We start from the raw sequence: 16299 nt of genomic DNA on the forward strand, positions 1-16299 counted from the left end.
AGCCACAAGGTCCCAGTACCTCAGGGTGAGGAGAGCTGAGTGAGATGAGTTTGGTTTCCAGGCTCCAGCCTCTGCACTGAGAGTTCTGAGAGGGGCTCACTGCTCGAGACGGCAGCCAGCCAGCCAGCGAGTCGGAGCGAGTCTCTGCTTGACTGTATGCTAATTAAACTTGCTGGAAGTGTGGGTCTGCAAGTACTGGGTAGGATTAGCTTGATAAGTATCAGAAGGATGAGAGACTGAAAGGAATTCATTTACTTCTCATAATAAGAGTCTCTGTTACAACACCAGCGCTGATGCACTGCAAATATTTCTTGTCTGCAATCTACATAAATCCTATTTGTTCTTTTATGACACAAAAAAAAACCCACATATGACTCCCAGGAACAGTGCTGGAAGAGGGGATGGGTGGGCTGGTCTTGCCTGCTTCGTAGACTTACTTACAGTACTTTCTCTATAAGCAGGATGTGAACTCATCCTAGAAGATTTTAATGTGTGGTTTACAGAGATCAATATAGAAACAGCAGCAACTGAGATCCCCTCCACACTCCAGACTGAGGAGCAACAGCGGTTTGTTATCTGCTCTTAAATAAAGAGCATGGCGTTAATGTTTCATACATTCTTAATCTAACTGGAGAGCTGTTGTTTCTGTGGTGCAATTGTTTGCAAGCGCAACGGAATCCAACTGAGCAGGAAGCTGCAAATGGAATGCATGCTCCTGATTGGTTGTGGGGATTGTAGGCGGAGGTTATCAATAGGGCAGCATGGTCTTTTAGCGCCAGAACACCGCAGAGCTAAAGAAGACCCTGAAGCATGGCGAGGCGACTGCTTGGAGAGCTGTTGTTTAGAGCTGCAGTAAATGCTTTTCTGTTTACCTTGCTGACTCATTTGTTCCAGCTCACAAACTGCTGGGAAACGCATGACACACGGCGCTGTCAAAGTGGCTTCCATTTCGAAACGAGGCGATGCGGGCACGTGCGTGTCTACGGGACGAGGTTCGATGCGGAGCAACGCGCGTGCAAACGTGAAGCGCATTTCCAGTAGACTTGCTTCCGTGCTGTTTAACTGTACTGCATTCGCACTGGGGTGCAATCAGGCCAACACCAGCGTTTTAATAATATCTATTTGCATCTGGTTTGATTGTATGATCCACAGGGTGCTATTAAGAAGCAGACACACTCAATGTCTCTGTTTTAAACATCTCCAATTTTAAGAAATGAGCAGCTGAAGAAATCCCCTCCCTGGTGTGGCTCACAATGCAAAGCTATTGCAAACTCCAATAGCTTGAAGCCCAATAGAAGAAGAAGAAAAAAAAACTTCTTGCCAAATTGATTTGTACGCTTCATAAAGAAGCAATGATTATTAGACTCTGCTAAATATCATAGTTTCATGTGAAGTGTTCATTGGTAATGAAATCTAATCTATGGTGACACAGTCGGGTAACAGAGCCCTCACTTCAATGGAGATAAAGTTTCTGAAGAGGTGGAGAACGTGAGCGCTCTCTCAGACACCAAACGACACACACACACACACACACACACACACACACAGTGTTGAAAGAGATTATATATATATACACACACACACACACACACACACAGTGTTCACCCTTTAGAACGCTACAGTGGGAAGCCACAGTTACAGGACCGTGCTGTTTGTGTTCCTCCTTACAATGACTATAAAAGGGCTACTGTAATGGCATTATGGAGCAAATGGGAGCCATATATATATATGGAAATGAATAAATAAATAAATAAACAGAGTCAACACCACGGTGCCTGAAGCCTTTAAACAGAAAGGAATAGCAGATCGGTACAACATGAACCATGTAGCAAACTACATCACAAACACATGCACAGATTTCAATAGAAATAAGCGAGTGTATTTGCCACGGCATCAAGAGCCTAGAAGTGCCTCCACTGTTTGTTTTCCCAGCACACTTTCCCTTGATAAAGGCTTGTAAACACAGCGAAACGGGGTCTCTGTATTACACCAGGAATAATTGCGTTCAGCTCCTGCATTTTTGCTCGGACTCTGTTTTCAGGAGCAGTTGAGGGTCGTGTTTTTCTTTTCTTTTTTGTCGTAAAGCAGGTAGCTGTTGCTGTCCTACCCTCTGTCAAGGGGCTCTGGAACTAATTACCCCAGCAGCTAGTGAGATATGGATCAGCTCCCACAATTTGTCAGACATGGTAGTAAAAAGGGTTGCCTGGCGTGGGGGAGCGGGCTGCGTTTACTCGAGTAATTACAGTGTTTGGTGGGCTGATGAAGACAGATGGCCGTCTTCTCTGATGAAATCAAACATACCAGAGAGACTCAAAGGGGAAACCAGGGATTAGAGCTGAGCTACGACTGTGAAACTGAAATCTGGCTCTGCTCTTTCAACAAAGATCCCACATCGCATTCCCTGACGTGTCAGGCACCCAACACCCAGAGAAGCCCTGCTGGTACTGGGGTAGCCTTCTGCCTTCTAGCTGCGACCCTGGGTTTGAACCCAGTTCTGGAGGATACTGGTAATCCACTACATGCATGGGTGCAAAAAACAAAAACTCAATAAAGAAAAAAAAAATGTAGATCATTATAATTACTGTGTAACCTCTACTACTTTGAGCTCCCAACATTTCTGCCATTTCAAATTGCGCTGTATTGTATTCTAATTTGATTGTATTCAGCTCTTTTCTCCTTCCTTAACTACACTGTCTAATCCGTGCATTAACAAGCAGGGCAAGACAGTCCCTGAGCGAGTCGGCTGTGCGTTAGCTGTCTTCTCTGCCCTTCAGCCTCGGCACACGGAGCACAGAATCCTGATTCTGGAACACACAAACACACCCTGGGCAGAACGGGGATAAACCTCTGCGCAGCCCGACACACGATGGAGGGAAGCAGAGCTCGCGTAAAGAGAGGACTGTCTAACAAACTGCATAGTCTACTGAGAAACCAAAAGGCAACAAAACGAAGAAACACACACACACTAAGCTCAAACATTTTTTCTTCAAAAGGCTGCCTCTAAGGGCAAAAAAAGACCCTTTCTTTCTTTCTTTCTTTCTTTCTTTCTTTCTATCCATCAATATATCTCATTTGATAGACTGATGGGACCAAGATAAAAAAAACTAAACAAATACAAAGGCAGGGCTGCACTAAAGGGTGCACGCAGACAGCCAGAGATCAAATGAACTGTGTTACAAATAAAAACCCAGTGCTTTGAACAGTCCCCCCATTTCAGTGCATCTTTGAGAAGCGGATCAGTGAGCCTCTTGTTCGGCTGTTCTGTTTATCTTGCTGGCTGTGGTCAGCCCTCTGCTTCTCCCTCAGCTCTCCCAGCCCCAGGGAAAGGCTTACTGACAGCCACTCCGTCACCCCCAGTGCCTGGCAGCTGTTTGTGTTCCCAATCCAGCTGCAGAGGGGCCGAGTCGAGAGGCTGGTCATGTGATCCCCCCCCCACCGCCACCCCCTGTCTACTTCAGAAGCCGTGACAGCAGCGACAGCGATGGCATTTTATACAGCGCCTGCAGTGTTCACACCTCTGCCGAGCTGTTTAGGAAGCCTAATGCATCGGGTCGCGATAGAAATGAGAAGCATCTGGCTGCGGGTTCGAATCCTTCCAAGAAAGTGAATTGAACTCTGGAGTTCTTCACCCTACTTTAAAATGGGCCATCCGCACGATCACGTGAGCTGGGGTCCAGACACACACTCCTACTGTTCCAGCAGTGTGTGTGTGTGGATTACGAGCAGTGAGAAAGCACGCATGACTTTCTTTTGCCTCCTGCTTTCCCCTCCTCCACCTCCTCCTTCTCCCCTGGCTGTTATTTACTTTTTTTTCCTAACTGGAGTCATTCTCCGAAAGTGACCTTTCCAGAAAATTAAGTTTAAGTTGACCCACTTAGGATGTTCAAAGCAGTTCGGAATTAGATTAGAAGGGAAAATTGCATCAACAAATTATATCCGTGAGTCCAATGCCACAGCTCATCACATGACATCATTTAGGGCTGTTATTTAAATGAATGAGCAGTGGTTTGTGTACCATTTCCGTACCCCGCCCCCAAACCAAACCCTCCTCAGGGCTTCATGCAGTGTCTCGGAGAGTCACCTGACCTGTAACAGACTGGGCTGTGAGCTTGCCAGCACAGCCAGGTGCCCTCCTGGGTGACTTTGGGTGGCTATTCTTGGTCATGTGTCAGGATTGAGTCACAACCCCTTCAAATTCCATTAGAAAATTCAGAACAGATAACAAAGTTATATTTTTTTTAGTGACGTATATACCCAACCTCTTATTTTAGAAGATTTTCAAGACTCCCCTAGATGATTATGCCCCGCATGTTATATCCTAGGCTTGGACAGCCATGCCCCTCCTTTGTGCACATTGGGATTGGAAACGCTTTGAAAAGCTGCAGATGTGTGCATTGAAAGTTGAGTTTAACAACAAGGCACCCGTGCTTGCTTTAGTTTCAGACACTCTTGGGAAGTTGCTCACTCTTGGGGAGAGCTAGGACTGGAGGGAGGGGGTGGGGGTGTTCAGTTTTTACAAGCTTGTGATTGATTCATGTTTGCAGTGGAGCAGCAGGTCCCAGGAGAGGGTGAGGGATCCTCTCTGATATGCAGAACATTTTACAAGGAGCGGCAGGCTTGAAAGTGGTGGGAAGAAGAGAACCCTGCCAGGACTTTAAATGAGAAATCCAGCAGGAATGCAGCCGGATTTTTTTTTTTTTTTTTAGAACAGCTGTTGCTATAACTCCACTGTACTGGTCTGTGAGCAGCTACAGCAGTGAGAGGCTGTCAACTGTCTACAGGACTTCTGGGTGCAAAAAAAGAAAAGTGTTACCCCAACCCTGGCTAGTTACTGTCAATTAATATCAATGACCCGTCATCCATCTTCTCCCTTATAAAAGTTTACCGCTGTAGTTTTGCACATTCACCATGCTTTTCCCATGGTTCTACAATGCATGTGCCATAGTTTACCTGGTTTGCATGTTTTGTAATATGCTTTACCATGCCTCACTATTATTTTGCATGCTTTCTTACACTTGTACTATGCAAACTTTTGGGCTATCGTAAGGGCTATAACATCTAAGCACTGCATGACACTAAGAAGAAGAAGAAGAAGAAGAAGAAGAAGAAGAAGAAGAAGAAGAAGAAGAAGAAGAGGTTACTATTAGTTTAGTTAGACTATGGTCTATCTCGAGGAAGAAGTTGAACATGAAGAAGAAGAAGAGAAGGTTACTATTATTTAGTTAATATGCTTTACCATTGCAGTTACAATGGCAGTTTAACTAACTGTCTGCACCTCCTCTGCAGTTAAAAGTTGCAGTCCACATCAAAGAAAAAGCCAAGGGACAACACCCCTTCAAACAGCACATGCCTGCTTCTGACCGAACGTATAGCAGGGGCGCGGAGCAGGAACATCTAAGCACTGCATGACACTACGGAGAGTCCTGGGAGTCTCTCTCTCTCATCGCCGCGTGGAATCACAGTCATTTCAAACACAACACCCCAGAGGTTTTAAGCTGAAGGCGATAGTTTATACTGGAAGAGGTTGTGCTTTTGGATGGGAACCCGACTCCCTGTCTGGGATTAACCTGGCCCTTCTTCATCTGTCAGCATCCCTTTGCAATCGGCTAAGCCATCTGAGCTTGCCATGGGACAGCCAGGGTGCCCGGGTCATAGCCCTGAGCTGGTATGAATAACAGCCCACTCTGGAGACACATCAGTAGGGGCTGCATAGCTAGGCTGGAGTTTCACTAAAGTGCTCCACGGAAGAAAGTTATCTTTCACGCTGTTCCAGAGATGTGCATATTAAGCATGCGTGTGTAAAGAGGCACTCGGACACCCTGCCAGCGTGTGCAGGCAATGCCAGGCTTGTGTTCAAGCTTATAGTGACCAACTGGGTGGGGAACTGGGACCCCCGTTCCCAGGGTACAATGCAGCGTCCCAGTATTTGCAGATCACCATCGCCTGACACCTCAACTCATACCTGGTCTGCAGTGAAACATTATTTGAATAAATACGATGGCGATCACAACACAGTTCATCTGCACAGACAGATTTGCCACCATTACTACAGAAGAGTAAATGCTGGATCTTGCGCAACATGTACGTCTACTGCAAACATGTTCACTGAAGAAGGGGAGAAAGCTGTGACTGGGAGGAATGCTAGCGCCGTCTCTGCAGGCAGGCTCAATTACACGTGGTGGCCCCATTACTCTGGCATCTCTGTTAACACACTTGATCCCTTGGACATCAACACACATAGCTGACCCGTGATTCTTCACTCACGCTCGCAACCACACACATTTTCCCACAGTGAGTATTAATCCTACAAAATATTAGCTCCCCAGCTTCTTTTCACTCATCTGGGAGAGTGTGTGTATGTTTTTTTTTTTTTTTTTTTTGCCCTGAAACCAAAGAGGGAAGGAGGGAGGGAGTGGAGCTGGACTACGGGATACTCCCAGCTGGTGTTTGAAAGCATGAGAGTGGGTGATAATATGAAAAGAAAGAAGGTACAGATCTCAGCTCCGCATTGGGTTGCTGTGGTTGGTTTTACAGCGAAGGTCACATAAGCAATGATTTTAATACAGTGTACGCAGGCAGCCTCTGTCTCTCACATACATACAACACATCCAGAATTCAAAAACTCTCTGGTGACCTTTAAGAGAAATGTGTAAAATTGCTATGCAAATTTAACAATATAATTTAAAAGGAAAAGCACCTTCCCAGTGCCTCCTCTGGCCAGCCCCCAGCCCCCAGCCCCTCCCGCTCCCCCTCACCTGCACGCGGGCCTCGGTCAGCTTGGTCCTCTGAGCCAGCTCCTCTCGGGTGTAGATGTCTGGGTAGTGCGTCCTCTCGAAGGCCTTCTCCAGCTCGTCCAGCTGCTCCGCGGTGAAGGTGGTGCGGCTGCGGCGCTGCTTCCTCTTCAGAGGCAGGTCTGGCTCCGACTCCACGTCCGAGCCCTCGTCCATGCGGGTCCCTGGGGAGAGGAGACGAGCGCGTGAGGAGGAGGAGCCAAACCCTTTCGAAGATAATCTTATCATTCCTCCGCTCGGTACCGTGTGCTACTGTAAGTCAGTCCGGCTCGGTATACCAGAGGTTTGTGGTTTACACATACTAGAAAGACTTTATGGATCATCACGACTGCTACAAAGGGCTCTGCAAAGTCTCAGAGACACCAACTTTCTTGAGAAGTGTTAAATGAGAAGTTAGAGGGCTAAGGGGGGGGGGGGGGGGGGGGGGCGATATTATATTATTTATTACATCCAGGTTGTTTTTTTCCTCCCCCATGTATAATATGTCGGCTTTTCAAACCTGTTATCGTCGGTTTATTTTCCTCTGAATATGAAAAAGCCTCGCCGATCGTGTCCGTTTCTTTACATCATGCCTTTCCGAGCAGCTCAGTGATCCGCACACAGGACTCATCTTTCTTTACTATTCTTATTTTTTTTTTTTTTCAGGTTTCAGGGGAGAGTTTCTGATCCCTTCAGATCCTCACAATAGCACTGGAGGGCCTGTGCTCCAGACACTGAGCCTAATCCTGGCCACGGCTCCTGGTGAAATTTAAGCGATTCCAAATTAGGGATGGCTGAACTGTTACTTTTTACGTGAAGGTATTTATACAGGCCGACAGCCCCCTCCGAGCGCTGCTCTCTGTCTGCTCCAGTCGAGAGGGGAGGGGGTGGCAGAGAAGTTCTGCTGGGGTAGTTTGGAAGGGCAGGTGGGTGACTGGGGCAAATCCTTTACGCACTCACCCAGACAGATCTAGTCTTTAACTCTGGAAAAGTTAAGTTCATGTCTCTCTATCTGTATCTGTACATTGCAGTGATCTATACATTAGATCCGGGTTCAAATCCTTAACAAAAAAAGTTCCCAGTGAAACTAACGAACTAAAAACAAACAGAAGCCAAAATAGTGAAGAAGAAAAAATTAATTATTAAAAAAAAAACCTGTAATAGAAAATGAAATGCATATCTAGTGTTTCAATAAAGTAATCAGTCATGCAATGCACATATGCATGACCAGTACAGTTGGAAGAGATTCTGGGCGCACAAGATACAAATCTTTTCTACTGGTAATTCATTCCAAACAAATACAGCTCCATATTTACTCCAGAAATTGATCAACTTCCCCTCCAGCTAAAATAAAAAAAAAAAAAACATTGAACTGAGCTTGCTATCTGGATTGCTGGGGATCGATTCCAGATTCATATCCGCAAGATTGGAAAAACGCAAGCGCTTGCACTGCGTCTGCAGAGAGGTCGTGGTAGGGCCAGGTTTGGGTGTTGATGTGTCAAACAAGCGCCTGTGGCTGTGAAAGTGAAGTGGAAGAAACAAGAGAGACAGGAACCTGAACCTAAAGATTTTAACAGCTTAGCCTTAGCACTCAAACACACACACTCACTAACACACTCACTCACTCACACACTCACACACTCACTCACTCACACACATTCACTCACAATCACTCACTCACACACACCCTCACTCACTCACACACTCACACACTCACTCACACACACACACACTCACTCACTCACACACACACACACACACACCCACTCACTCACTCACACACACACACTCACTCACTAACACACACACACTCACACACACACACTCACACACAATCACACACTCACTCACACACCCTCAATCACTCACTCACACACACACACAACCACTCACTCACACACACACACACACTCACTCACTCACTCACACACACACACTCACTCACTCACTCACACACACACTCACTCACACACTCACACACACTCACACACACACACTCACTCACTCACTCACTCACACTCACTCACTCACACTCACTCACACACACTCACTCACTCACTCACTCACTCACAAACACTCACTCACTAACACTCACTCACACACACACACACACTCACTCACTCACTCACTCACTCACTCACTCACTCACTCACTCACAGAAAGGGACAACTGAACCAGTCGAAGGTGGAATTTGAGCCCCTTGTGGGTAATCTGGGGAAACCAAGGCAGCTGCGAGGGAGTGAGGGGGTGGGAAGGGAGGGGAGGAGTACTCTGGGGTGTGGTGGAGGTGGAGGTAGGACCTGGTTTTGTTTGGAAAGCAGTGTAGCGTGAAAATAACACACAAAATTAAAACGCCCAGAAGTGAAGAGGGCCCGCAGCATTCTCAAACAAGAGAAACAGGAACCAGAGAGGAGAAAGGGAAAGGGAATGACGGTCATGTCTGAGCTTCGCCAGATTAAGAGGTTTCTTTGGTGCTGCTGCTGAATTCATTTCACTTGTGTGACCTGAACTGGAAAACCACACCTGGGGTCCGGCTCACAAAACCCGTCAGCATGTTTCACAAAACGATATTCCGAGGCAGAGCAGAATTTTTTTTTTTTTAAATAACTTTAAAATTAATATTAAAATTAGTTTTAATATATTTTCTTTTAATTAAAAAATGTAAACAGTGTTTTCTTTTTGTTTTGTTTTTTCTTTTAGTCTTTGTTTGAATACGGTTTGCCAGTGATTCGCTATCACTGGGGTCTGTTCAATCGATCTTAACGGTGGCAAATCTAAATACCGCTGCTGTAAAAGAAGAGCACTTTGACACGACCAACATCTCCGACAGCATGTGCGAGTCTCTTAAGTGCATTTCTGTCTTTAAATGTAAATAAAAACTAACACAGGTTTGATACAAATTGGATATGTAAAATCGGTAGTACGAAGATACCGTTCTGAATGGGTGCATCTCCGAGCAGAGCGTGTTTCTGCATGCTGGGGGGGTGTGTGTGAATATCAGCAGTAGTAAAATACAGCCCCCCCCCCAAAGAAAAAGGAGAAACAGCAAGATGCTGGCACTCCTGGCCCTCTCTGAAGTTTAATTAAACAAGGAATTACAGGATTAGGCAGAGTCTGTCATTATAGTCCTCTCTAGGAGTCATTCCCCGGACTTCTTGTTGTCTCCCGAAAGTGGAGAATTCTTACAGGATTACATGTGTCTGCCAGACATGACTGTGCATTCATGAAATCTAATTTGTTTTTTTTTTCTTTAAAAGATTGATTTTTTTTTTTTATCACCCCTCCTCCCTCCTCCCCTACCCCCTCCAAACACACACCACACTTCTCCAAATCTCTATCTCTTCTATGTATATATATATCCCTTTGTTGGTTTTATGGCAGAGAATGGCTCCGGTGCTAACGCAGCGTGACAACACTTGAGGGCTGCTCAGCGGTCTCTGTTTCACTCTGTGAAGGGACCCTGGGATTCCTGGGGCTGGATAAAGCTTTCTGTTAGGAGAAGGAGTGGAATTTATTTGTTGTCGTTCAGATGCTGCAGTATTTAGAAGAAAGAAAAAAAACTAAAATTGAGCAAATAATAAAAACAAAAAAGAGAGAAAGAAAGAAAGAAAGAAAGAAAGAAAGAAAGAAAGAAAGAAAGAAAGAAAGAAAGAAAGAACCCTGCTCGGAGTCTCACATTCCTGCCAGTGTTTTCTTTCTTCTCTCTCTCTCTCTCTCGATAATAAAAGCTTGCTAGAAGCGTTAAGTCCATCTCCAGACCGGTCATACTAATACAAGACCTTTGACCAAAACGTCCAGGACAGAAGAAAAGTTCATTTTACAGTTCTGTTTGTTCCAGTAATGCCTGCATCAGTAAGCTCCCACAACGCTGTTTTGTATTTATTCAAAACGACTAAAGAAAGGGTCAGAGACCAGATTTACAAGCTTTTTACTCACTGGTCTGCGGGCTCGTTTCAATCAGTAAAATAGGTCTCTCCCTGCCGTTTTTACACATCTCCAAAGCCGTTGAGCACAGATTGTGCAGCAAAGAGCCAGCCTGCATTCACCAGACCTGCCATAGCTTGCTTTCTTTCAGTTTGAATTAATTAATCCCCCTAATTAAGGCCAGTCCTGCTGTTTCCCAATGGGACCCCGCTAAACTTGATAGCAGCGATCGACGGTAGAGAGCAAACAGTCATTGTTAGGAGAGGATGTCATGTTTCTGTTAGAGCCTCTGCTGGAGGAATTGAGTGCAAGATTAGCATGTTGGTGGAGCGTAGCTGCTTGAGATCGGTTTGGTTACCATGTAGCGCCGAGATCCCTGAAGAACGAGTAAGCCAGGGGGCTCTGGGGAGGGAAGGAGGAGACGAGACTGGAAGCCCATTGTCATCCAGTGCCTTGTTCTGAGCACAAGCAGATGGGATATCCATCAAAACTTCTGCTATCTGTCTCTCCTCCTTTTGTTCTTTAACTTTTGTTTGGCACAAGGACCCTACTGCCCCCCTCGCTCCCTCCCCTCCCTCGCTCCCCTCCTCCTTCTTCGCACCCGTTTGTTTGTCCCTTTGAAATCACTAGAGTTAACGCAGCCTTCATCAACTCCCGGACCCAGCTGTGGAGTCTATAAAGAGTTGCACTTTGTATTCATAGCCCTGAGACACAGACACACAGACACACACGCACGCACACACACTGACACACACTTGCACGCACACACACACACAGGGCAGGGAACCCGGGTCCGAGTGTGTATCTCAGGGGGTGAGGGGGGGGGGAGGGGGGGGGGGGTCACTGAACTGAACTGACGGTACGAGTGGGACCCCAGAACAAAACACAGGGCGTCATTGGCAGGGTCACAGGCAGCATTGGCTGCTAATAATAATAATAATAATAATAATAATAATAATAATAATAATAATAATAATAATAATAACTGAAGATACTGAAGATGGAATAAACTAATAAACATAAATTTTGTCTGGCATCACCAAGGTCATTTACACTGAAGCTGTGGGGCTCAGTTTGGACCCCTGGGGTAGGAAGCAGTGGCCATCCTGCCTGCCTCTCTGCCTCTCTGCCTCCCTGCCTGCCTCTCTGCATCTCTGCCTCTCTGCCTCCCTGACTCTCTGCCTTCCTGCCTCTCTGCCTCTCTGCCTCTCTGTCTCTCTGCCTTCCTGCCTCTCTGCCTCTCTGTCTCTCTGCCTCTCTGCCTCTCTGCCTCCCTGCCTCTCTGTCTCTCTGTCTGCCTTGCCTGCCTCTCTGTCTCTCTGCCTCCTGCCTCCTGTCTCTCTGCCTCTCTGCCTTCCTGCCTCTCTGCCTCTCTGCCTCCCTGCCTCTCTGCCTCCCTGCCTCTCTGCCTCCCTGCCTCTCTGCCTCCCTGCCTCTCTGCCTCTCTGCCTCCCTGCCTCTCTGCCTCTCTGCCTCCCTGCCTTCCTGCCTCTCTGTCTCTCTGCCTCCCTGCCTCTCTGCCTTGCCTTCCTGCTTCTCTGCCTCTCTGCCTTCCTGCCTCTCTGCCTCCCTCCTCTCTGCCTCTCTGCCTGCCTTTAAGAAAAAAGTTTTTTTTTTAAGTTTCAAAACAACCTGCAGGACCCTGGTCTTGATTCTCAAAGATATTTACTCCCCTTAGCGGTTTGGCCTCCCTTTTAGGGTTAATGAAACTGTGACTAGCTTTGAGAATCTGGTCCATTGTCCACTGGAAGCATTTTCAAGGTCATTTGTACAGTTTCTTGGCGACAACAACGACAACAACTTATGCAAACAATTATTTGCAAGCAATCATTTCCTTGTAATTAAACCAATTCAATTATTAAAAAGCTTAAGTTAAACAAATTGTTCTTTAGACACAATTAAAAAAAACACGACAGGACCGGTTTTGCTAGTACTGTTGAAAAAGGACAACATTCAGTTTTCATGCTTCATATATATATATATATATATATGTATGTAAAGCAGCGCAACCTATAGAGACCAGCTATAGTCACCAGACTCTCTCTTTTTTTGCGTTTCTCAGTCTTTCTAAAAACACGTTCCTTTTTTCTTTTCATTTTTCCCCCCCACATGAAAATTCCTCTGCTTTGCAGTTTCTTTTTCCTTTCATTTCTTTGATAAAGAAGAAAAAGAAGAAGAAAGAAGGGAGTTTCTCTAATCTGTAGCTCCCACAACAAACAATTAGATCCTCTCTTCTTTCTTTAACGCTCCTCGCTCTCTCCATCTCCAAAACAAGAAATGAGAAAAAAAAAACTTGAGTCGTTCAGCTTTTATGAGTCTTGTCATCTGTTGCGAGTTCCCCGGTCCCCTGTGTGTGTGTGTGTGTGTGTGTGTGTGCGCATGTGTGTGTTCACCTTAAGCAACAGAGGAGTCCGATGGCCTCTCCGCTCTTTCAGTCCGCTAGAACCCACACCTCAGGGGGCCATGAAGGACTGAATGCAGGGCTGACAGACCCGTGCAGCGCTGTGTGATATCAATAAACACTGACTCACTGTGGAAGACACCCCCTGAATATTAAAACATTAGGCAGATGGGAGGGGGGTGTCCGGGGGTCTGGGGGGGGAGAGGAGGGATTGGTAATGGGTGACAGAATTATTTTTCATTTTTCCATCTTACAGACTATGCATGCGAGTGCTGTTAGGAGTGTCTAAGAACTGGGGTTCAAAAATCAACACACACACACACACACACACACACACACACACACACACAGAGGGGAATAAAGAAGAAGGAATTGTAAAACGGAGCTGATTGAATTTGCACCCGATAGCTCCAGCGAGCGGACGGAGGAAGCCGGTTTGAAAAGGAGCAGGTTTAGTTTTACACCAGGGCTGTGCTCTCTCCCTCGCTCACAATGGCCTTTCATTTCCTGTGATTAAGCTCGTGCTAATTTGGGTCACAGCTATTGCAAAACATAATAAAATTAAGTAACAGGCAAAACGAAAAGAGGGGGGCCAGGTTAACAAGGAGCAGTGGGAGTCGGCGTGCATGACTTTTAGCGAACACTGACGGACTGAACACTTTTAACTTGTGAACAGCATGAAAGTTGCAAAGTAGCTGTGTCACTGAATAGTGAATGCATGGATTTTGTAAACACCTTGGTTAAATGCACCCTATTCCCCATGTCCGATTCCAATACAGGAATGCTGTTGAACTCTGCGAGATTGAGAATGCACCAACAGCAGGCACCTCTGTGACGTCTGCTCATCCAAACAGTCCCATGTCAGGTCACCACAGCAACCCCAATGGAAGTCGATGGTAGATACATTTCACTGGTCTACTGATGCAGATTAACCTGCACATATTTTTTTTATTTTTTATTTTTTTGACAAGGCTGGTTTATAAATTGGTTTAAAAACACCTGCAACACCACAGTTGTCCACCCCTGACCCCTGACCCCTGACCCCCTGACCTGAGCACCATGCTGTGGCATTTTTTGAGAACTGCCCCAGGGGCAAGAATGCACATTCCCACCAGCTTCACTCCCTGCTGCGAGGAGGTCTCCCACCCCAGTGGAGAGCAGGTTCAACACGTTCCCACCAGCTTCACTCCCTGCTGCGAGGAGGTCTTCCACCCCAGTGGAGAGCAGGTTCAAGCCTGCACAGGAGGGCAGACTCTGAGGAGCAGGGACAGGAAGCCAGGCTGGGATCAGTTCAAGTGTGACGATGAACGCAGCTCTTATCAAATCAGGAGAAGAAAGGTCACTCTGCAGGAAAATGATTGTTTCCTACTTGAGGAGACAAGATCTCCGAGCTCTACCAGGATAGGGAACTTGTCCTGAAGCCTTTCCTCCCTGATGCCTACCATAGATAAGAACTTGAAAAACGTGGTGATACAGAGCACATGGGTGTGTTTTGCTTTTTTTTGTCTCAATGTTCTACACAAAAAAGGTGCTTCCAACTACATCCTGGGATTTATAGTCTTGTCCCACGGTTTGCAGCAAATCTTCCCAACAACGAAACAGCCAGCAAGTGCAAGTAAGAGCAGGGGGGGTTTGGGCAGTGCCTGCTCGCTGAGCTGAATTCAGATACAAAACACAGCAATAAAGAAGAGGCAAAGGAAGCAGGGCTAGCAGTGAAGGGACAAGCTCGGAGGAAGAATGGGCCATTTGCAACGGGACCTTTCCCTGCCCCCTGTGGAGGCACCGGGCCTGGGCTGCAATAAACTGCTTGCTGCAGCCTTTCTCTGTGCTGTGTGCTGCAGCCTCTCTCTGTGTGCTGCGTGCTGCAGCCTCTCTCTGTGTGCTGCTGCTGCAGCCTCTCTCTGTGTGCTGTGCTGCGGCCTCTCTCTGTGTGCTGCGGCCTCTCTCTGTGTGCTGCTGCTGCAGCCTCTCTCTGTGTGCTGCGTGCTGCAGCCTCTCTCTGTATGCTGCGTGCTGCAGCCTCTCTCTGTGTGCTGCGTGCTGCAGCCTCTCTCTGTGTGCTGCATGCTGCAGACCTGCTGCTCTTACTGCACTTATTGTGAAGTTTATCAGGAAAATTGCACCACCAATAGCTTAGGATCTGATTGCCAATTGGTTATTTTGTAAAACTAAAATAATTTATATTTTTCAAACCGGTGTCTCAGTGTACGTGTGTCTTGAGATCATTTTTACTTGTGTTTATTACACAGTAGGAGAAAAATAAATCTTCTGCCTGAATAATCTACTGATTTTTTTGTAAATGCTGATAAACAGCAACACTTGTGAGCTCATCAAATTTCAGCTAAAGTCTGAAGTACTAAAAATGATTACTCTCATTTTTTTCTTTCAAGCTGTTTACAAATGCTACCAAACTGAATGTGTTATCTATGTCTCCCAGTACTCCAATAGCAAGAAAACTGTTTCATTTAGTTTTTTTTTTTTTTTAAATCAGCCCAAAAGAGTTTTTGAATGTGGGTAGAGACAGTTAGTGTGTCTTTAGTCTTGTGTTTGATGCTGGCTTGTGATGTAAGCTACCTATTTGATATGTTGAGATTAGACAAGACAAGAATAAAACCATCTTTAAACAAATAGCTTTCAAAATAGAATATTAAATACGAGACACAAGCTGATTTACAACAGACTGACTGCTCTTCCAAACACAGATTAGAAAAACGAATGATTAACATTTTCATGTATGTGATTTTGCTTTGTCTCTCTCTCTCTCTCTCAAGCTTTCAGACCGAATCACTTCAATACAGCAAAACCTGTGTTCTTTTAACCCTGACCGGGATCTCATTACAAACAAACAAACACACATCTGAGTAGCTCCACCCCAGCAGTGCTACTGTCTGCATACAGTACTGTACAGCCTGCATCAAACCCAGAAGAGTTCCTTACTTTATCTGACGGGATTTTGTTGTTTTTTTGGGGGTTTTTTTAAACCAGCATGAGCGTGGCCCGAGGAGAGCGTGACACTGCATGCAGAAATAAACCCATTTGTTAAAAATGCACGACAGCCCCCTGTTTGAAGTTGGTGAGACTCAGTTCACTGCACAGCTGGCTCTCCGCACCGCTGTTCGCACCCTGGCCAACGCATTCACTTCTTAAGTTGGCGGACAAAATCTTAACAAATTTCTGATTTGCAACACCCTAGGGACATGTTTG

At 46.0% G+C, this 16299-nt stretch overlaps 1 protein-coding gene across 4 annotated transcripts in view; it reads right to left on the reverse strand.

The window, feature by feature from the left end:
* The window catches only part of LOC121329234 (paired box protein Pax-7), a 61179-nt gene that overhangs the window by 22481 nt on the left and 22399 nt on the right, over positions 1-16299 (reverse strand). For all 4 annotated transcript variants that reach the window (XM_041274724.1, XM_041274722.1, XM_041274723.1 and 1 more), the window contains exon 5: positions 6756-6955. In XM_041274724.1, coding sequence (XP_041130658.1) covers positions 6756-6955 — 200 coding nt within the window. The remainder of the gene's footprint in view (positions 1-6755; positions 6956-16299) is intronic.

This window comes from Polyodon spathula, chromosome 16 (assembly GCF_017654505.1).
Source record: "Polyodon spathula isolate WHYD16114869_AA chromosome 16, ASM1765450v1, whole genome shotgun sequence".
Classification (NCBI taxonomy): Eukaryota; Metazoa; Chordata; class Actinopteri; order Acipenseriformes; family Polyodontidae; genus Polyodon; species Polyodon spathula.